The 23,321-nt window shown below is 40.7% G+C and overlaps 2 protein-coding genes across 4 annotated transcripts; one reads left to right on the top strand and one right to left on the bottom strand.

Annotated features, from left to right (window-relative positions):
• Nucleotides 1–136: 136 nt before the first annotated feature.
• Nucleotides 137–15,133, bottom strand: UNC50 (unc-50 inner nuclear membrane RNA binding protein). 3 transcript variants are annotated; one of them, XM_077915100.1, is made up of 7 exons: nt 15,002–15,133; nt 13,529–13,812; nt 12,665–12,785; nt 1,512–1,651; nt 1,324–1,425; nt 325–485; nt 137–294 (listed from the first exon to the last, which is right to left on the bottom strand). In XM_077915100.1, exons 2-6 carry the CDS (start codon nt 13,806–13,808, stop codon nt 349–351), a joined length of 780 nt encoding a protein of 259 aa, XP_077771226.1. In that variant the 5' UTR covers nt 13,809–13,812; nt 15,002–15,133; the 3' UTR covers nt 137–294; nt 325–348. The 3 variants fall into 3 exon arrangements, with proteins under 3 accessions (XP_077771226.1, XP_077771227.1, XP_077771228.1); XM_077915101.1 differs by lacking the exon at nt 15,002–15,133 and adding an exon at nt 14,862–14,995 and having other exon boundaries at nt 137–485; XM_077915102.1 differs by lacking the exon at nt 15,002–15,133 and adding an exon at nt 14,556–14,794 and having other exon boundaries at nt 137–485.
• COA5 (cytochrome c oxidase assembly factor 5) lies at nt 15,057–22,208 on the top strand. Its single transcript, XM_077915103.1, has 3 exons — nt 15,057–15,268; nt 20,889–20,972; nt 21,673–22,208. The coding sequence occupies exons 1-3, from the start codon at nt 15,170–15,172 to the stop codon at nt 21,712–21,714; spliced, it is 225 nt and encodes a 74-aa protein (XP_077771229.1). The 5' UTR covers nt 15,057–15,169; the 3' UTR covers nt 21,715–22,208.
• The last annotated feature ends 1,113 nt before the right edge of the window (nt 22,209–23,321 follow it).

Consider the following 23,321-nt stretch of genomic DNA (forward strand, 5'->3'; position numbering starts at 1 on the left):
ACCTCTTAGAAAATGGGGACAGACTATATATCTTGTCAGTAACAGTGGTGGGGAGCATATGATGATCATCAAGTTCTCCAAATGGGATTTCTTTCAAAAATACTTAAAGCTTTATTAGAATGAATAAAATACATGCTTTAGTTTAAAAAATATTTATTATAGAAATGTACATTTAATTAGTTTTAAGGAATGTACCTTGACAATGGTGTCAACATATGTATTTTCTCAAATTTGCAAACTTTACACCTGAAGATATCTACAAAGATAGTTTATTTACAAGTTTTGGAAGAAATCATTTCACCCAGAGTGCTTGCTGCTGGGGAGGATGGAATAGTTTCAATACTGCTTTCATTTCACTCTGTACTTATAGAAGGAACACAGTGTGTGGGTGAAGTTCCATCCTAGTGCTAGTGACAGGCCGTAGAGCAGAATGAGAGGTGCAAACGGATAAAGAAGAATAACTGTATTTTTCAAAAATGGCAATGCTGGAAAAGAAAAATTTATTTTTTAAAAAAAGGAAATATGACTAATGAACATTCTGAAAGTTATTACAACAGGTGAAGCCAAAAACAAACAACAACAACAACAAAAAAAAACCCCTGAATGTTCTGAATTGGGGAAACGCTGCTCTAAAGCCAGAGTCTGCTACTTGCTCTGCTGCTGGTGCCGCCACCTCCTCACGGCTGACCAGAGAAGCTAGTCATACTTGAGCACCAGGGGTGTGTATTTACAGTAAGGGTCTCATCATCCAGAGTGACAAGAAAGGACAAGCCGGATTATGTTTTTCATTCATACTACGAAAAAGAAACTTCTAGCAGGATTAACAGTAAATTTGAAAACTGCGTCCTCACGCCAGCAGAGGTTGGGCCTGATTTGTGACCATCTGTAGAACCACACAGTGATCGTAAAAACAAAGGGAGGCAAAGGTTTAACACCTTGAAATACGTTCATAAGGGTGCCTTTACCTATGTGACCATATGTCAGCTCCAACTCATGCCCCACTCTAAGCCCCTACTGGGACCAAGAATGGGAAAGCCAGGGAAGAAAGGAAATGGGGTGTGGGTTCCTACAAGTAACCTGGAAATATCAACATGGTTTAAACATGGCTCCTTAAAATTATAAAATTTGTTACATACCAACCATGCCACTTTTTAGCTGCATGACCATTAGTTTCTGTACCCTCGTCTGAAAAATGGGGTTAAGTAAATCTAACTGTGAAGATTAAATGAGGTAATTCATATAAAAGTAAGCTAATTATGTTATTACAGCAAAACCACCCCACCTCCCACCTATGTTCTCAATCAAAACTGTACCATGACTTACCACTGTATCCTAGGAAGGTTACATAGATGTAGTAGCCAACTGCCACCAACCATAAGGTATTTCCAACTAAATATCCAATGAATGTATCCGTCAGGATAACATCTGCAGAAGAGGTGTACAATGAATCTCTTTTCAGGGCATATAATGGTGACTTTTTGATGCTCATTTAAGAAGTAACTGCTACTTACGGTTGATGAAGAAAAGCTGGATAAAATGCAGAATGACTAGGAGGGGATAAAAAGCATTCAGATGCACATCAAAGGCATAGCCCCATTCCACATCATAGTCTCTGCTTTGCCGTTTCACTAAATACTTGTTAGAGATAAACCTAAAGAGCAAAGTTAAAATTTCTTTCATAATATAATAAGATTAATTCCAAGCAGTATTCTAGATACTGGAGACAATATGATGAGCAAAACAGATCTCTGCCTTCCACCTAGTTGGAGTCGTCAGATGGCATATATGGAGAAAAACTCAGCAATAAGGAAGGACAGAAAATATAAAGTTGAAATGCAGTGTTAAACAGGATAGTCCTGGGATCCCTGGGTGGCGCAGCGGTTTAGCGCCTGCCTTTGGCCCAGGGCATGATCCTGGAGACCCGGGATCGAATCCCACGTCGGGCTTCTGGTGCATGGAGCCTGCTTCTCCCTCTGCCTATGTCTCTGCCTCTCTCTCTCTCTGTGTGACTATCATAAATAAATAAATAAAAAAAAATAGGATAGTCCTATGAAAGTTAACACCTGGGTCAGGACCCAAGGGCAGGGATGGGAATTACCCTCATTCCAGGCAGAAAGGCGTCTAAACAGAGAAGTGGAGGAGGACGGAGGAAGGGGCAGGGTGTGGCCTGTTTGAGGCTGGGTGAGGAGGCCTGCTTGAAACAAGTGAGAAAAGCAGCAGGACATGAAGTAGGGAGCTAGAGCTTATGGAGCCTGTGGCCATTTTAAGACTTTTGGCTTTTATTCTCGATGAGATAAGGAGTCACTGCAGTTCCCAGAAGGATATCTGACTCACTGTTTTGACACGGTTTCCTGAGACTGGATTTGACTGAGAACAGGTTACAGGGACAAGAGGGAAACAGGGACACCGGTGGGGGAGGCTACGGCGAATGAGAGATGAGCAGGGGTGGTAGCAGTAGAGGTGGTGACATGGGGGAAATGCTATGGTTGGAGGGCAGCACCAACAGGATCTGTGTTAGTACTGCATGTGGAATAAGATAAAAGATGAACAGTCAAGGATGACCAAGATTTCCGTCTGAAACCAATGGGAGGATTGAGCTGCCATGAACTACAGTGAGCAAGATCGGTTTGGGGCAGTGCAGAAGTCTGGATGTGAACCTGTGATGTTGAAGATGCTGGTTAACATGGAGTAAGAAGTATATAAAGTCTGGAATGTAGAGGAGAGGTTGAAAATGGGAGATACAAATTCATCCATGTATAAATATTTAAAGCCATGGGCCTGCATAAGACCCCTCCCCCCTCCAAAAAATGAATGCAGATACAGAATAGGTCCAAGCCTCACACCTAATAGGTCACCTCTCCATTAAAAGCTCAAGGAATCAGGAGGAACCGGTAAGGGAAGGGCTGCCAGTAACCTCTCTAGCCATTAAAACAATTCTTCAAGCTTCTGTCCTTGTTCTGCAGCATAGCCTACCAGCTCAGTTAACTGATGAGTGGATGAAAAAGCTTTTAGCTCACGACTCAAGAGCTCTCATTCTGTGGTTTTCCTCCTGCTGCTCCTACCCCTTTGCTTACTCCTTAGATGGGCACTTTCCAGGCTTCTGTCTTCACTCTGAGTCTTACCTCTGGAACACAGACATGCCTTCTGGGAGAGCTCAAGACATCTGTAGTTTTCACCTCCCACCTCCACATTTAATAATGCCAATAATATTCTCATCTTGGCCCAGACTGGTAGGTTCAGAGTCATCTACCCCATGGCCACTCTACCTTTATTTCCACTTAAGTCCTCAAGACACCAGAACTCAGCATGTCTGACATGGAATGCTTCATCTGCACCTGCCACTTTTTCCTACCCTCATCATACCCGATTATCGCAGAATGTTCTCAGATCCATCTCTCTCCTCTCTTCCTGAGTTCACCACATTGTCTGGGCGTGCTCTGCTCTTGTGCAGACCCCCACAGTTGTATCCAGCCACACCACTCTCCTTCAGCTCCTTCACAGCCACAGAAGACTTTACTTCAAGTGTAAATCTGATATTTCCTTATTCCAAAGCCTCCATGTTCTCCACCTCTCCTCCTCTCCCCAACCAACATATGCAAGCTATGAGATAAAGTCCAATTCTTTTTTCTGAACTGCACTGAAGGCCACATTCTATAGTCACGTATCTTCTTGAGCTGGTGAGTGTCACCCTGCACCACTAGACCCAGGATGTTGCTCTTGTGCATCAGGAATCAATGATCCCATCTCCCCCAAACACCTCCTCCTGCTGATTCCTTGGCACATCTGGGATGACAGCAACTACATGTCATCATTTCTAACACAGTTCACAACACGATGCAACAAAATATAGGTTTTGAAAAATATACTGAGTCAGTCCCTTTTCTTTTTTTTAATGAGTAGGCTCCACGCCCAACATGGAGCTTGAACTCACAACCCTGAGATCAAGACTTGAGCTGAGATTAAGAGTTGGAAACTTACCCGACTAAACCACCTCAGCACCCCCCACCCAGTCCTTTTCTACTTAACTAATATGGACTCAAACTAAAGGTGCTAAACTCCAGAACGACTTGATTTCTATGGCCCTATAGAGTCAATGTTACAATGATAGAATGCCTGCTACAATCTATTCCTTTGAAAGCCCTTACTGAAACTGTTTCATCTGCCATGCTTTTTGATAATGAATATGTAACTTCTATTAGTTAGTAGTATTCTTTTTAACCCAAATGTTAGAATTCCAAATTAATGACACATACCATTTATTGACTCCCAAGCACATACAAAACTTATACTAGTAAGGAGTTACAAATGAACACATTGCTATCAGAGGTTAAAGTCTCAGGACTTTATTTAAAATGTTAATAACCACTATTTATTGAGCACTTCCTATATACCAGGTACTTTTTATACCACAATCTTTTCAAATATCTTACAAATTAGATCACTAACTCCATTTTACAAAAGAAACTGGGACTAAGAGTTACAGTTAGACTGGGACTAATGAGCTGGCATGTGAACCTAGGCCTCTCTGAGACTAAAATTTCCGTAGTGTTTTCTCTGATACATGATGCCCACAACCTCTACTCAAACACTGGCCTTTTATGAACTCACTTAAAACATCCAATCCCCTCATCTGGCATGCCAACCATATTGGAGCCTGCATCTATGAGAAAATGGAAAAACCAAATGCTGGATTTATACATTTCTACTCAGTACACTACCGTTGTTAAACCAAACCCAGAAGTCAGACTATGTACCTGTCCAGTAAAACCTGTGTGTCTCAGCAAGACGGCACCAAGTTTAACAAATCCTTTTTCAAATGTCCTTCTTTTAATATCTGATATTCAGAGTAAGATTCCATAAAATAATCCTCTATAGCTTAAACATCTAGAAGTGACCCACTGACAAATAAAGGTGAAAACCATGCCATCATTCAGACAATGTAAGCAGAACTGGCTAACTGCATAATATTTTTGCAAAACCAGGGACTTTGTTAATATAATCATTATTTCAGTTCACTTATTTGCTGCACTTTGACAATACAGACCACCCCTTAGAGTATTTTCTGATACAAATAGTGACACGGGAGGGCAGGTTCTCATAATCCTAGCAATCAAAATTGATGCTTTCAGGAGACCGTCCAAGATGGTGATGGAGGGACCCTGAACTCCCCTCCATGGACAAACCAAATCTATACCCACATATAGAGTAATTCTTCCAGAAAAAGAACTGAGGGCTGACGGGCTGACTGAACAGCTTCTGCACAACAAAGGACAGAGGGACCACACAGAGAACATGAGAGACAGAGGCACAGAAACAACAGGAACCCCCCACTTGATGCTGTCAACTGTGAGGGGTGGGGATAGAACCAAGGAACCAGGAATAGACTATACCACCCTAACGCATGGAAAAAAGCCCCACTGTAAAAGGGCAACTAGGATTCAAAGGAACCAGTCCTTGAGCATCTGCCAAATGGCTGGGACCTGAGGAACTGGTCTCCAGGGTTCAGAGGGCTGGCAGGTGCCACTGTGTATGTTCCCTCCCCCACCAGGCCCAACACTGACAGCGTAGATGGGAGCGGGATATGGCCACCCCTTCAGTGAACCCTGGGACCCTATCCCACACCAGCCCAACTCCCACTGAGGTGCACACAAAAGAGCAGTGGTTTATGTTTTTATTTTATTTTTTAAAAAATGTTTATTTATTTATGATAGTCACATACAGAGAGAGAGAGAGAGGCAGAGACACAGGCAGAGGGAGAAGCAGGCTCCATGCACCGGGAGCCCGATGTGGGATTCAATCCCGGGTCTCCAGGATCGCGCCCTGGGCCAAAGGCAGGCACCAAACCGCTGAGCCACCCAGGGATCCCAAGAGCAGTGGTTTAAAACACAACTAGAATATAAAAAAACTAACCCTCAGCCAAATGGCCATGGCCTGTGGGAACACATTCTGGGGCCAAAGGGGCTGGTAAGCACCACTGCTTATGTCCCCCCAACCCCCTTCATGCCCCATCACTCAGACTGCAACAGGGCACAGATGCCCTAACTGCCCAGCACTTGAATGAGCCCCACACCCCTAGCCACAGCAACTTTAGCTCCAATTCTCCCACCAAGGCCCCCACTGTGCAGAGCACCCTGGAATCACCAGCCCAGTTCGAATCCAGCTTTCCCAGCAGGGCACTGCTGGGAAAAAAAACCTAACAAGATAGGAATAAGAACAAACCTACCAATAGCTACTTTCAAGGTAAATGTCTAAATGCTCCAATCAAAAGACATGGTGTACTGGAAGTCTAGCCAAAGCAATCAAACAACAAAAAGAAATAAAAGGTATTCAAACTGGTAAGGAAGAAGTAAAACTTTAAGTATTTGCAGATGAATTGATACAATAAATAGAAAATCTGAAAGATTCCACCAAAAAACTGCCAGAACTGATAAATGAATTCAGTCACATTGCAGGATACAAATCAATATACAGAAATTTGTTGCATTTCTATACCCAATAATGAAGTAACAGTAAGAGAAACTAAGAAAACCCATTTGCAAATGTACCCCAAATAATAAGATATCTAGGAATCAACCAAAGAGGTAAAAGACCTGTGCTCTGAAAACTTAAAAACACCAGTGAAAGAAATTGAAGATGACACAAAGAAATGGAAAGACGTTCCATGCTCATGGATTGGAAAAACAAATAGTGATAAAATATTCATACTATTTTCATTCATACCAAAGCAATCTACACATTAATGCAATCTATCAAAAATACCAACAGCACCTTTTACAGAACTGTAATAAACAATCCAAAAATTTTGGAACCACGAGACCTTGACTAGCCAAAGTGAGCTGGGAAAAGAAACCACAAAGCTGGAAGCATTACAATTCCAGATTTCAAGTTATACTACAAAGCTGTAGTGGTCAAGACAGTATGATACTGGCACAAAAATAGACACAAAGACCAATGGAACAGGATGGGAAGTGAGAAATGAACCCACAACTATATAGTCAATCTTTGACAAAGCAGGAGAAAAAGACCATCTCTTCAACAAATGGTGTTGGGAAAACTGGACAGTGAAGAATGAAACTGGACCATCTTTCTTACACCATACACAAAAATAAATTCAAAACAGATTAAAGACCAAAATGTTCAGACCTGGTATCATAAAATTTCTATAAGAGAACATAGGCAGTAACTTTGCTGACACTGATCATAGCAACTTCTTTCTAGATAGGTCTCCTAAGGCAACGGAAAAATAAAGCAAAAATAAACTATTGGGACTACATCAACTTAAAATCTTCTGCATAGTGAATGAAACAATCAACAAACTAAAAGGCAACCTATCGAATGGGAGATATTTGCAAATGACCTATCCAATAAAGGGTCAGTATCCAATATAAAGAACTCATAAAACTCAACACCCAAAATACCAATAATCAAATTAAAAAATGAGTAGAAGACATGAACAGGCATTTTTCCAAAGAAGATATATGTCCAGATGGCCAAAAGACACATGAAAAGCTGCTCAACGTCACTCATCATCAGGGAAATGCAAATCCCTCTCACCTGTCAGAATGGCTAAAATCAACAACACAAGAAACAACAGGTGTTGGCAAGGATGTGGAGAAAAAGAAACCCTTCTGCATTGTTGGTAGGAGTGCAAACTAGTGCAGCCACTTTGGAAGACAGTATGGAAGTTCCTCAAAAAGTTAAAAAATGAACTGCCCTATGATCCAGCAATTGCATTATTGGGTATTAACCAAGAGAATACAAGAACACTAATTCAACGGGATACATGCACGCCTATGTTTATAGAAGCATTATTTATAACAGCCAAGATATGGAAGCAGCCCAAATGTCCACGGATTGATGAATGGATAAAGGAGATCACATCAAACAATGAACTATTATTCAGCCATAAAAAAGAAAGAAATCTTGTCATTTACAACAATATGGATGGAGCTAGAGAGTATAATCCTAATCAAAATAGGTCAGAGAAAGACAACATATGATTTCACTTGTGTGGAATTTATGAAGCAAAACAAGCAAAGGAAACAATATAAGAAGAGACAAATTAAGAAAAAAAACACTTAATTATAGAGAACTGATAGTTACCAGAAAGGGGAAGGGGGACTTGGGTAAAATAGGTGATGGAGATTAAAGAGTGCACTTGTGATGAGCACAGGGTGTTGTATGGAAGTGCTGAATCACTCTTTTGTACACCTGAAACCAGCGTAATATTGTATGTTAACAGGAATTAAAAATGTAAAAAAAAAAAAAAAAAGGGAAAGAAAAGACAGGGTAACTGAATGGATAAGAAAACAAGACTCAACTATATGCTGACAATAAGGCTACCTTCAGACCTATAGACTCATACAGACTGAATATGAAGGGATGGAAAAAGATATTCTATGCAGATGGAAGCCAAAAAAAAAAAAAAAGAAGAAAGAAAGAAAGGCCGGCCAGGGAAGCAATACTTCTTTCACACAAAAATAGCTTTTAAAACAAAGACTGTAACAAGAGACAAAACAAGGCGTTACATAAAAGCATTACATAATGATAAAAGGTTCCATCCAACAAGGGAATTTAGCAATTATAAATAACTATGCACCCAACTATGAGAATACTGAAATACATAAAGCAAATACTAACAGACATAAAGAGAGAAATAGATAGTAACACAAAATAGGGGACTTTAATACCCCGCTTACATCAATGGATAGGTCATCCACACAGAAAATCGGTAAGGAAGGACAACATATTAGATACACATATACAGAATATTCCCCCCAAAACCAGCAGAATACATAATCTTTTCAAGTGCATAGGACATATTCTCCAGAACAGACCACAGTTTAGACCACAACACAAATCTCAATAAATTTAGGAAGACTGAAATCACATCAAGCATTTTTTCCAACCATATGGTATGAAACTAGAAATCCATTACAAGAAAAAATGGAAAAGTCCCACAAACATGCACAGGCTAAACAACCTTTTACTAAAATAACAGGTCATCATCATCAACTACAACAACAAAACCAAAGAGACAAAGTTCCTGAGACAAATGAAAATGGAAACAATGTTCCAAAGATCTTTGGGACACAGCAAAAGCAATTGCCAGAGGGATGTTCTAACAGGCCTACCTCAAGAAAGAACAAAAATAAACATTTCAAATAAACAATGTTATTGTTTGAAAACAATTTCAAATAAACAATCTAACTTTAATCCTAAAGGTATGAGCAAAGAACAAGCAGAACCTAAAGTTAACAGAAGAAGGAAGCAATAAAAACTGGAGTAGAAAGAAATGAAACAGGAACTGAAAAAACAATAGAAAAGATCAACGAAACCAAGAACTAGTTCTTTGAAAAAATAAACAAAATTGATAAAACATTCAGCCAGAGTCATCAAAAAGGAGACAGAACCCAAATAAGTAAAATCAGAAATGAAAGAGAAGTAACAACTGACACCAGAGAAATACAAAGGATTACAAGAGATTATTGTGAAAAAATATATGCCAACAAATTAGCCAAAAAAAAAAAAAAAAAGATAAATTTGTAGAAATATACAACCTTCCAAAACTGAATCAGGAATACAAAGTCTGAAAAAAATGTATTATTACAAGTAATGGATTTGAATTGGTAATCAAAATACTCCCAAAAAACAAGAGTCCAGGACCAGATGGTTTCACAGGTAAATTCTACGAAACATCTACAGCAGAGTTAACACCTATTCTTCTGAAACTACTGCAAAAAAACAAAGAGAAAGGATATTTTTCAAATCAGTTCTACCAGGAAATCTTTACCCTGGTACCAAAATCCGACAAAGACATTACAAAATAGGAAAAGTATAGGCTAATATCCTTGATGTACAAAGATCCAAAAATACTCAACAAAGTATTAGCAAACCAAATTCAGTAATACATTAAAAGGATATTCCACTTGAAGTGGGATTTATTCTAGGGATGCAAGAATGGTTCAATTATGTGCAAATCATTTAATATGATACATGTTAACGAAATGGAAGATGAAAATCATGATCATCTCAATAGATGCAGAAAAAGCATCTAACAAAATTCAACATTAGTTCATGATAAAGTTACCAACAAAATGGGTTGAGAGGGAATGTACCTAATATAACAAAGGCTATAAATGACAAACCCACAGCTAACATCATACTTAATGGTGAAAGGCTGAAAGCTTTTCTTTTAGGATCAGGAACAAAACAAGAACATACATTCTCACCACTTTTATTCAACATAGTACTGGAAGTCCTAGCCAAAGCAATCAGACAAGAAAAATAAAAAGCATCCAAATCGGTAAGGAAGAAGTACAAATGTTTCTATTTGCAGATATATGATACTATATATAGAAAACCTGGAAGACTCCACCAAAAAACTATTAGAACTAATCAATAAATTCAGTGAAGTTACAGGACACAAAATATACAGAAATCTCTTGTGCTTCTGTACACTAATAATGAAGCAGTAGAAGAGAAACTAAGACAATAACCCCATTTATAATTGCACCAAAAAAATACCTAGGAAGAAATTTAACCAAGGAGATAAAAACCCTATACTCTAAAAACTGTAAGACACTAATGAAAGAAATTGAAGGGGACACACACTTGGAAAGATACTCCATGATTGTGGATTGGAAGAATCAATATTGTTAAAATGTCCATACTACTCAAAGTGATCTACAGATTCAATACAATTTCTATCAAAACACCAATAATATTTTTTAGAGAATTAAAGAATTCTATATTTTGTATGGAACCACAAAAGACCCCAAATAGCCAACGCAATCTTGAGAAAGAAAAACAAAGCTAGAGGTATCACAATCCAGATATCAATATATACTACAAAGCTACAGTAATTAAAACTGTATAGTACTGGCACAGAAACAGATTGGGGGTGCTTGGGTGGCTCAGTTGGTTAAGTGTCTGACTCTTGATTTTGGCTCAGGTCATGATCTCAGAGTCATGAGATCAAGTTCCCTGTCAGGCTTCATGCTATGCATGGAGCCTGCTTAAGATTCTCTCTCTCCCCCTTCCTCTGCACCCCTACTCCCACTTGCTCTCATTCTCTCTCTCTAAAAACAAAACAAAAAACAAAAACAAAACCAGACAGATCAATGGAACCGGATATAGACCCAAAAAACAAACTAACACATGGACAATTAACAAATGACGAAGGAGAAAAACATATACAGTGGGGAAGACAGTCTCATCAATAAATAGTGTGGAAAAACCTGGACAATTACATGCAAAAGAATGAAAATGGACCATTTTCTTACATCATACAGAAAAATAAATTCAAAATGGATTAAAGAACTAAATATGAGAAATGAAGCCATAATGCTCCTAAAGAAAATATAAACAGTAATTTTTTGGATATTGGCCTCAGCAACATTCTTATGGATTTATCTCCTCAGGCAAGGAAACAAAAGCAAAAATAAACTACTGGGACTAAACCAAAATAAAGAGCTTTGCACAACAAAGAAAATCACAGACAAAATAAAAAAGCAATCCAGTGGATAGGAGAAAGGATTTGCAAATGATATATCTGATAAGGGGCTAGTATCCCAAATATATTAAGAACTATACAATTCAACAATAAAGAAAAAAATCCAATAAAAAATGGACAGATGACCCGAATAATTTTTTTTTAAAGAATACAATCAAAAAGCCAACAGATACATGAAAAGTAATGCTCAGCATTACTTAGCATCAGGGAAATGCAAATCAAAAGTACAATGAGATATCACCTTACACCTGTCAGAATAGCTAGTATTGAAAAGACAAGAAATAACCAGTGTTGGCAAGGATGTGCAGAAAAGGGAACCCTTGTGCACTGCTGGTGGGAATGTAATCTGGAGCAACCACTGTGGAAAACAGTATGGCAGTTCATCAAAAAATTAAAAACAGAACCAGTACTGGGTATTTATTCAAAGAAAATAAAAACACTAATTTGAAAAGTTATACGCACCCCAGTGTCCATTGCAACATTATTTACAATGATCAAGATATAGAAGCAACTAAAGTGTTCATCAATAGTTGAAGGAATAAAGAAGAAACGGGGTGTATATACACACACAGACACACACACACACAGGAATATTACTCAGTCATAAAAAAACAATGAGATCTTACTATTAGTGACAACATAGATAGACCTAGAGAGTATAATGATATGCAAGATAAGTCAGGAAAGACAAACACTGTATCATTTCACTTATATGTGCGTCTAAAACACAAAATGAACAAAAAACAAACCGGTTCATAAATATAGAGAACAAACTGGTAGAGGAGAGGAGAGTTTAAGGAATGGGTGGTATAGGTGGAGGGGGTTAAGAGATACAAACTTCTAGTTATAAAATAAATCAGACACAGAGATAAAAAGTACAGCATAGGGAATACTGTCAATTTTATAACAACACTGTAAGGTGACAAGTGGTAACTACACTTATCTTGGTGAGCATATCATAATGTATATACATCTCAAATCTCGATGTTGTACACCTGGAACTAATGTAACATTGTGTGTCAACTATATTTCAATGATAAAAAAAAAATTTAAACTCATGCTTTCAGTGCACATCAGCTACTGTATCTCTAAAGGAAGCAAATGCAGGCTCTACAGCAGGACTTGAAAAATCCAAATTATGATACTTACCACATTAAAGTTGATATGAGAAGACCAACGCCTACACAATCTATGAATACAACCCAAAGGAGAAGCTTTATCGTTTCAAAAAATCCCATGTCCAGAACAAAGCCAAATCCTATAGTGGACACTGAAAGAAAGATTTGTGTGATAAATTCAGGACAGGTTCTGAAAAGGCAGTCACATATTTAAGCCCAGGTAAAGGTGAAAAAAATCTTATACATTTATACCCTAAAGGTAGTTAGGACTCTCTCACTACATTATTGGAGAATTTAAAAGTAGTTTCACAAGTTTGCATTGGTACTTTTAGCACTCTCACTCTAGATTTGCCCGTGAAATGCAATTTCCCATCTTGATAGTCCTTTTCACAGTTAGTTTGCATTTGATATCAACTTCTTTATCATAGCAGTTAAAAGACACGGAGTGACTGTCTTCTGCTTTTCCATGTTCCGAAGAAACAATTTACTCTGGCATCTGCCTGGGACCTTCGAAACCAGAAAAAACAACACTCTTTCCTGTGAGATTTTTGAGGCTTCAGAAAAGAAGAAACAGCTTCAAATATCCTAAATCCTGACCCACAATATGTTTATAACAAAAGATTTTGCAAACGACAAGTACAATCTAAAACACTAAGTTTCGGGGCACCAGGGTGGCTCAGTTGATTAAGTTTCTGCCTTCGGCTCAGGCCATGACCTTGGGTCTTGGGATAGAGCCCCGTGTTGGGCTCCCTGCTCAGCGGGGAGCCTGCTTCTCCTTTTCCATCCGTCCCTTTCCCTGCATCCTCTAATAAATAAATACAATCTTTTTAAAAAAAAAAAAACAAAAACAAACCAGTCTGTTCTTCAACTCTATTACAGAAAAACTGACACTTACCACAGAGCCAAATACTTAAGAGGACCAAGAAAGCAGGGTCATCTCTGGCCCACTGATCCTTTGTCTGCTTTCGGTAATGAAAATTTCTGTAAACTCTCTGTGGGGAAGTAAATAGGTAGAGCATCTGCCATGCAGCAAACTCAAAGTCCATCTGCCGAAAACGAAAAAGTCTTCTCAGGTATTTGTAGCGTTTTGCTCCAGCCGTGTGTCTTGCTGCATCTCTGGAATTCAACACTCCGTTCCCCTGCACTAGGGAATTCACTGAAGTACTCGGTAACATCTTCCTAGATAGAAGAAAAAAAAAAATCTTTTACAAGGATATCCTCTTGTATCCTCTTCTGAGATATTCAGGAGGGATGCCATCTTACATTTCCGCCCCAATCCTTGGTAAATGTCAGGGGTCAAAAGCTAATGGAGGTGGTTCTGAGGCTTATTTGGGGGCTCAAGAACTGTCCCTTCCGAACCCTCACAGCACTTCTACGGGGTCTGTAGGTTTCCCACGCTTCACCTCTCTTAAGCCTGGGGAAGCTCCCCCTAGTAGTCACTGTTAACCACAGGGAGGGAGGAGAGGGAGGCAGAAAGAAAAGCACTAGGAGGTGAAGGAACCCCCTCAGGAGCACAGAGAGGACTATGGAGCCAAAACTCCCGTGCTCTAAACCATCAGGCCTTTAAGGGAATCGGTTTTAAAAGCCAATTAGAAACAATGTTACCGACGAGGTAAAATAATGGCATGTTCACATAGGTCCATCAGTGCAAGACCACCAAGCAACTCTTTCACTGGAATATGATATAAAAACAAGATTCAAGCCCCATAGTGCATTACTCCGTGAATAGTTCAGCAGAGGGAATGGCAGCGTGGGAGGCCGGTGGACCCAGCCTGGAGCCCGGGGAGCGCGGCTCACCGTCCAGCCCTCACAGGCCGGCCGCCCAGTTCCCGCCCCGCCCCCAGGCCTCCCGGTCGCCCCCGGCGCCGCGCCGGCTCCAGAGGCTCCCCGTCACCCCGGGGCTGCGGGGAAGGTCGCCATACTTAGCAGATGAAAACACAGGACGCCCAGTTACATTCGAATCAATCTCAGATACAAGTATAACTTTCCGTAGAAGACTGTCCGAAACATTGGGTGGGACAGACACGGACACGCTGTCGGTCGTTCATGAGAAATTTAAGCGTAAATGGGCGTCGTTGGCTTATTTATCTGGCAGCCCTACCGCAGGCCGAGCCGCCGGACGCGGCTACGGTCACTCCGGGGCCGAGGGCCGGCGCGCCCTGAAGGGCCGGAGGAAAGGCGCCGGCGAGCCCGAGCCGCGCGTGCACGGAGCAGTCCTCGGGTCTCACCTGGAGCCGCCCTGCGGCCTCCAAGAGGTCCAAGCTAGCCCGCCACCTCCGCCCAGCAGCCAGACCCAGCAGGCGCCGGGCCGACTTCCCTTCCCGCAACGTAGCCGGCGCAGGGGGCGCGGCGCGTCACGTGCACCCACTTCCGCCGTGCGCGCGGCCTCTCGGGCCCCGTAGTTTTCCGGGGGCCCGCCGGAAGTTGTGGCTGCAAGTTCCGGTTCCTTCCCTCCGCGGGTGTCCGTTGCGCCCCACAGGGGTTGCTGCGGCTGCGGACGCCAGCGGGTCTCGGCTGCTGGGGCGGGGACGCAGTCATGCCCCGTTATTACGAGGACAAGCCGGAGGGCGGCGCGTGCGCGGGCGTGAAGGAGGACCTGGGCGCCTGTCTGCTGCAGTCGGACTGTGTGCTCCAGGTAGCGCGGCCGGGCGCCCGGGGTGAGGAGACGCTGGAACCGGGGAGGCAGGACCCGACCGACGCCTCCCGCTCAGCCTGCGGTGGCGCCCTGGGGAGGTGACCCAGCCAGCCTAGGGATAGATCACGGCGCCAGCCTGGTGAACTTGGGCGGGTCGGCTGTCGGAGCGTCAGCTCCCTCCGGTGTTAGGTTGGGGATCATGAAACCTCCCCTTTGGATTCTCGTAAAGATAAACCATTTCGGTTCAAGAAACATTGATTAAATGTTGCCTGCCACTCCACTAGGTTCTGGAAGTATAAAGGAGAATGAGGCCGGTTTCCTGCGTGCTAGAAAATGAGAATCTAAATTATCAGAGAATTACATAAACCTGGTACGCTGTATTGACTAGTAGTTTCTCCTTTCTCTGTTCCGTCGTGGTTGAATAGATACTGACTTTCTCTTGGTTTGAAATCGTTTCTGAGTTGGAGTTATGTGCCTTCTTGAATAAGTTGTAAACGAAGCAGCTCCATTTTTTTTTTCTTCTTCACTGTTCTGTCTCTTGCTTCCACCGCAGTCTCCCCTCACTACAATCATGTCTTCTCAACCTGAGTGCAGAGAGCAAGCGGTGAGGTCCAGAGTTGACGGTTGAGGTCCAAAGCTGGGTTCTAGCTTAGCGCCCAACTCAAACGCAAGTGCCTTTGCCAGTTACAAAGGCCTGATGAAAGGGCAATCAGTTGCGTGCAATTATTTTTTGCATTTGGAGATGTAATTTCAGAGTTTGCTCTTCAAAGGGAAAGACTATCCCCAAATGGACATGCATCATAAAGCTGTATCAGTGTTTCTGCTGATTCAGGATTTACATTTGGTTCACTGATTTTAGCAGTCAGCCGGACTGGCTGCCCAATTTGTCCTAAAACTTGAGTTGTCATGGGCTTAGGAGGCTCTCTAGTCCCTCTCACACGGAGGAGGAAACGGAGGTGCCCTGTCTTCACACTTTACACTTCCCTGCACAGGGCTTTTCCAGTCGACTGCTTCATTGGTGCAAATAGTCAGCTCTTAGTAATGCCTGGTAAGTGGCAGGCATGATGTCAAGGCATTGGTGATACCAAGATGAATCGGTTACAGTCATACCCTACATCACCTCAGTCTGATGGGAAGGACAGTCATGGAAGGGTCTAAATTCCAGCAGTATAAGCATCTGTGTAAGCATCTTGTGAATATTTGTTTAATGATTAGATTTAGGAACAACATCCCGTGGGAGTCCACTGGAGAGCAACTTATTTTTCTTGGGAATTTGGAAACTTCTCACAGAGGAGGTGACATTTGATAGGAGTCTTAAAGGTTGAGTAGTAGGTTGTCAAGTAAAGGAGTGGGGAATGTGGTGGTTGAGGGGAGAAGCTGAAAGAACAGCATGGGCAAGTCAGGGAGATGTGACCAGGAGAAGCTAGTGCTCTGTTGGGGGATGGAGAATGTGACAGAAGGCTTGAGAAGAAGGTTGGCATGTGTGAAGGCCCTTGTGTCTCAGAGTGAGGACCCTGAATTTATCTTGACATTCAGCATCAGAAAGGCCATGAGGATGAGCAATCAAGAGAATAAAGTACACAGTGGGACTGAGGAAAGAAACTCTAGGAGTGGAGGAAGATACTGAGGGCAAGAAGGATCCCAAGTTGTATTTTTGTAATAATTTATTCCGCAAACATTTGAGTGCCAAACTCTAATTTGGGACACATAGATGATTGGGATACATTCCCTCCTGCATGGAAATTAGATCTTTAGAAAGTGAGAAAACTAGACAAGATAATGACCAGGACACATGCCACAAACTTAAGTTTGTGGTCTTATTGATGTTGGTCACTTAGGAGAAAATGATAATTATAAAAAGTACCTTAAATGGGAGTGCTTTTAGTTTGTGTTAAATTTACCGTAACTTCAGGGGGAGTGTAAAAGGGCAGTACTGAGACAGAACATCAAGTTTTGCAGATCTGGGACAATATCCTCTCTTCTCAGATGGTGTCACTGGCAGCTACAGCCCGCCTCTCCCCTCCTAGGGACTCTGAAGACCAAGGGACATTCTGTTGAGGTCTGCGTCTGCCCTGTGTGGCCACTTCGTTTATGATAAGATTTAGCTTCTTGTATTATACAGAAGTTAATCTGATCTTTTGACAGATGGATGCTGTAATCTCTCCTTGCCAGTCTTTAACCCACTGAAAAAGCTGCTCGACCTCGTTCTAGGAAGGAATTCAAAATAGATGCTGCAATGAGAGAAAGTCAAGGAAATACTGGGCCTCGGAGAAGCTCAGGGTAATGATGATAAGGATGTCAGCCCCAGTGGGGCTGGAGAGGAAAAGCAAGGACAAGCAGATTCAAAAGGCATCTCTTGGATAGACTTCTTAGGATTATATGACTCCTGGGAGATCAAAAAGTTTGAAACTATGTCCAAAAAACCTCAATCATGGGTTATTTCCTTTGTGCCTCCATTAAGAAGCTCCCAGATCTCTGGGTTTCATTAGAATTACCTGGAGATGGGGGCAGAGAGCTTAGATATATAGATTCCAGTACCTCCAACCCCAACACCCATAAAAGTATCCCTTGTTGATTCTTGGGCACAGCCATGTTTGGGAATCACTAATTTTGACCTCAGAAAGCAAATGAGCTTGGGAGTGTATTGATTAGGATATAGGTTCAGGTACATATTACAGAGATCCAGAATAACACTGCCTTAAAGAAGATAGAAAATTCTCTTTTGCTCTTGTGTGCGCCTATAAGTAGGGCTTGGACAGCTCCTCTCAGCCTTCCCTGAACCTAGACATTGTTGATCTTGTGGTTTTAGGTGCTATGATGGGAGACAGGATATTATTCTCAACTCATGACCTAAGATTGCCTATGAAAGGATGGTATGAACTTCGGTATACAAGAAGCTAAATCTTATCATAAACGAAGAAGGGGAGCAGCCACGTGCCTTTTTAAGGACCAACCCAGAAGTTTTACATTTCAGTTCCTCACATACTCCATTGGCTGGAATTTAGTCATGTGACCCAGCCTAGTTGCTAGGGTGTCTGGGAAGTCCAGCCGTAGGCCTCACTAGAAAGGAAGAGTTAAATGTTAAGGGATAACTAGAGTCTGCCATTTGGCAGAGATGAAGGAGGATGAATTAACCCAGGACCTCTTTTAGATCTGGTGTATCTAGATGGATCTTCCCAGCAGGCTGTTGACAGTATGGCTTAAAAGCTTATGAAAAAGATGACATCTTAGATAGTTTGGGGTAGCATCGGTTTATAGTTCTAGTCTTTTGTATAGTTTTATTTAGTCTCACTTATATGGGTAACACACATCCCATCAGCAGCATCTCATTACAAAATTTTGGGCTCCCCCAACATAGTGCAAGGAAGCTTGCTACTCTGTTCTGATTCACTTTTGAGATTCACGGGTGTAGGTGGCCATTAAAATCTAGAACCTAAGCAGACAGACTAGAAAGTGGCAAGATTCCAGAGGATCAGGAATGCCACAGATGCGGTACCCTGTAGCATTTTTCACAGTAAAAACCAGAAGTGTGACTAGCACTTGCAAAATAAAGGTGTGGAGAAGTGGTTTTAGTTGTGGGGTTGAGGTGTCAAAATCTGCTTGAAGGGAAATCCTTGATGATGAAAAGCAGGTGAAATTGGGGTTACCTTTTTCCTGGGGCATGCACCCCGTGTTTCTATTTAGGTAGGAAGTATTCTAGCTAGGTTCTTTATTAACACTGAAACTGATCTGACTTTAGGGCACCTAATTCTGGCTGTTTGAGCTTTTAAAATTAACACTGAACAGGGTCATTTTTATTCTCAAAATTGTTTGACCCATTTTACACTGGAACTCAACTTGAGTAGGAAGGTTTCATCATTTTCCTTTATACTGTCAAGGACTGCAGAAGGCTAATGTTTATAAGCAGTATGGGTTTATTTCTTTAATGGAAATAATAATGTTAAGGTTTTGATTTTTTTCCTTCACAAATTGCATATCACATTTTGATGTCATTAAACCTCAGGTAATTCAGAAAATGTAAGTTTGGTCTACTTTTTCCAGATGTTTTCTATATATTTACATTAACAGAACCCCTTTAGCACCTCTGTTATCCCTCTGGCTCTCCTGCTTTGTGACAGGCCCACACTGGCAGTTAGCATTTGTACACATACATCTTTTCTGCTACCTGGTTTTAAAAGCCTGGTCTAGGGGCAGCTGGGTGGCTCAGTGGTTGAGCATCTGCCTTTGGCTCAGGACATGATCCTGGGGTCCTGGGATTGAGTCCTGCATTTGGCTCCCTGTGGGGAGGGAGCCTGCTTCTCCCTTTGACTATGTCTCTGCCCCTCTCTCTGTATCTCTCATGAATAAATAAAATCTTAAAAAAAAAAAAAAAAGAAAAAAAAGCCGGGTCTAGGCAAGGAAAACTAAAAAAAATAAAAGCTCTATCTAGGTGGGAATATCTAGTATTTATTTTTTAACCTCCCATTAACAGATTTAGGACCATTCTGAGTTTTTTTTAATAAGTTAGTCCTTGAGGGCTTAGTTTATTAATAGACAACTTAGCAGGATAGGGCATCAAAAAAGAAATTTTGCTGCAATTCAATTTTAATCTTGCTTCTTTGAATTGTGAAGTTTATTATTTGTAGATGCTTCCATGTTCCAACATCTTTAAATGCCTTTGTGTTATGCATACAACAGTGTATTTGTTCAAAATATTTTAAGATCATGAAGAGGTAGTATTAAAATTTTTATTCCATGTTTACCTTCAAAAAAATTCTACTAAATTTTTGCTCTTACCTAGTTTTGCAGTTGTTGCTTTGTCAAGTCTGATTTTTACGTTATAGGTTAAAAAGTCTCATTTTAAGAATCAGAAATAAGCATATCTTTTGTGAATATTCTTGTAGCAGCATCCTATCTTTTCAACTTTCACTGCTTAAAGAGTTCATTTCACATCAGGCCCAGGCAGATCTCCTCTCACAGACATATATAAATTCTGTTAACATCTCCCTTTGCTCTTCCACGTCTACGTGGTTGTGCTTCTCCGACTAGAGAGCTTGACTTTTGCGGGCATTGGGGTGCGAATGTGCAGAGATCTGTTGGAGGTAAAACTGCATGCATTAAAAGGATGTAACTAGAGGCTTTAAAGTTACTTGATGGGACCTTCCAGAACAAACCCTCCCATTTCCCATGACAGCAGGCCTAATTTCTCATATGCATGTGTGCACGTGCACACACTCTCTCTCCTCTGACACACACACACACACACACACTACTTTGTTCTGTCTTGAAAAATTCTGGAGTGTAAAAAATTTAAAGACACTTAAGAAATATCGTTACTACTTTCACCTTTACTCTTTCTTACCTGTAAGGAGCTAAAAAATACCAGTTTTGAGATTTTTTTTTTTTATATAAACATTTTAAAGAAAAGTATCCCAAGGGCACCCTCAAAGTGCTCCAGAATTATGATACATCTTTTTATTCTGTCCTGTTCTTCCTAAACATCGAGTCAAAATGAACTGCATTTTCTCATATAATTTACTATTTTAAAATTTTTTTCAAAAAGTACTACTTTCAAAAGGATAGTGATTTTGTGCTTTGTGAGGAAATTTCCCAGATATTTATACTGTATTCTGCGTCCTAGGAAGGAAAATCCCCTCGACAGTGTCTGAAGGAAGGAAACTGCAAAGCTCTGAAATACTCATTTTTTGAATGTAAAAGATCAATGGTAAGTAAAGCTTTTGAAAAGCTTATGCTAAAAATTAGCTATACATAATTAAATATGGAATGACTTACTAATTACAGATAGGTTGCAGTGAGATCATTCAGAAAAAAAGGATTAGGTAATATTATTTACCTATTACTTGTACTCTGATACTGAAAAGAGTGGTCCAGGAAACATTTGAGCAGATTAATAGATTCTTACAGCCTTTGTCCAAGACTCACTATTAGCCCTCCAAGATGCAAATCTGCCTTGTTTATTGACTTTGAAACCCTCTACCTAGCCTACCACCCTTCAAGGAGGCAGCACTGTGAGGTATAAGTCAAAGAACATGCAATCATCCTATGACTAAATCCTTTTAATCCCCAGATAGCTGTTATTTCATATTTAAAAATTTCAAATACATTTGAACTTAACCCAAGCAAAACTGAATTAAAAAGTTGAGTTTGCTAGAACACATGTTGAGTGTAGTTCAGAGAAAAACATAAGTGTAATTTGGATTCTACTTAAGAAGAAAATCCTTATTGGGACCTTAAATGGAACTTTTCTTTTTAATGTCATCTTTATTATTATTTTTTCCTTTGGTAGCTCTGCCTTTTTGACTGTGCTGGAAACTGGTTTACTTCTGTCATGTCGTGAGACCCCTTACCAAAGCTGTGTTTAATTGTGTTGTACAAAATTGATTTAACTGTACGTTTGTTTTCAGTTGGATGCCAGAGCCAGATTCCGAGGAAGAAAAGGATATTGAATGCTAGCATGATGAAGCCAAAATGAGAACAAGTTTTCTCCAGTCACTTACAAAAGAAAAGCCCGAATAGGAGACAGACTTTTTGCTGTATCTAGTGGGATGGTCCAGTTTTTCCCTCCATGAACAATGGAGAAAATGGATGAGTTCTGTTTTTGAATATGTATAAGCTAAATGATTCTCTTGCTCCAAGTTAACTTTTCAAGGAAAAATCTAATTGAACAGCTATGAGCTGGGAGCATCATACTGTTTGAGAATTTTTTGAAAGCATAAAAAGTGAAAAGATTGTTATTTTCCAACTTGATTCTTCAACCAAATGACACATTTGCACATCCTTTTGAATATTACGAAGGCCACTGATGGGACTGTGAAAATTGATAACATTGCAGTCGGGGGAGAAAATGTCTATCGGGAAAGTTTAGGATAAAGCTTTCTTTTACTCAATCTGTCCTATATGGTTCTGAAATAAATTTGTGTTTGATTCCTTGGAGAAGAAATGTTTCATTTGCACGGACTCACTAAATAACCTCAAAACTTTATATCAAACAGTAGGCATAGCTGGATGCAAACCTCCAGTTATGTTGCCAGGGCTCTTGGCCTCCATCTTGTGACTTTTGTTTCTGGCTTCAATTTTTGGTTGGTCCCTTCTCTACATAATGGGAAAGAGACCAGGCAGCCCAAAGTGTACCTCAAGACATGTGATCCAAAAATAAGAGAACTAACCTCCTTTTCTAGGGTTCACTAATCAAATCCTACAAAAGGACAATTGTCTTCCCTGGTTCACCCTTGAATCAGACCAGTCCCTGTGGAAAAAGGGATGAGGGCCCCATGATGTTGGCCGGCTTGGGTCTTATGCACTGTATGTAGTAACTCCCAACAGAATCGCATTGGATAAGTGGGGGGCCTCATCCTGAAAAGAAAGGATTCAGAGCAAACTGAAACAATAGATGTTCATAGTCAAAGCAGGAGTGAAAACCAGGAAATGCTTGAAAAAGTTTAGAAGCACAGTAATTTTATTCTGATCATTTAATACAATTGAGTCCAATATGATTCTGTTTCACCTCTCTTTCCAGTACTGAAGAATAATGAAGACACTATACTTCATTACAGCCACGGTTCTTTGGAGTATAAGCAGTCAAGGTGTTCTGTAGCTCAAATGCTTTTTTAAAAGGTTCACCTAAAGTGAGGACTGCACACTGGTCCTTGTTGCAGTGTCACTGGGCTCGTATGTGTGTGTGTGTGTGTGTGTGTGTGTGTGTGTGTATATGTATACGGCTTCTCACTGGGAAAGGGAAAATGATGGGTTGTTGTTGTGGGGTTTTTTTCCCCCAGTAACTCTTGTATATCTATTTAAGTGCTCCAACTTTTATTAAAAGAACTTTGCTGAGTGAAGTAAGCCAGTCGGAGAAGGACAAACATTATATGTTCTCATTCATTTGGGGAATATAAATAATAGTGAAAGGGAATATAAGGGAAGGGGGAAGAAATGTGTGGGAAATATCAGAAAGGGAGACAGAATGTAAAGACTGCTAACTCTGGGAAACGAACTAGGGGTGGTAGAAGGGGAGGAGGGCGGGGGGTGGGAGTGAATGGGTAACGGGCACTGGGGG

Source organism: Canis aureus, chromosome 11 (assembly GCF_053574225.1).
Source record: "Canis aureus isolate CA01 chromosome 11, VMU_Caureus_v.1.0, whole genome shotgun sequence".
Classification (NCBI taxonomy): domain Eukaryota; kingdom Metazoa; phylum Chordata; class Mammalia; order Carnivora; family Canidae; genus Canis; species Canis aureus.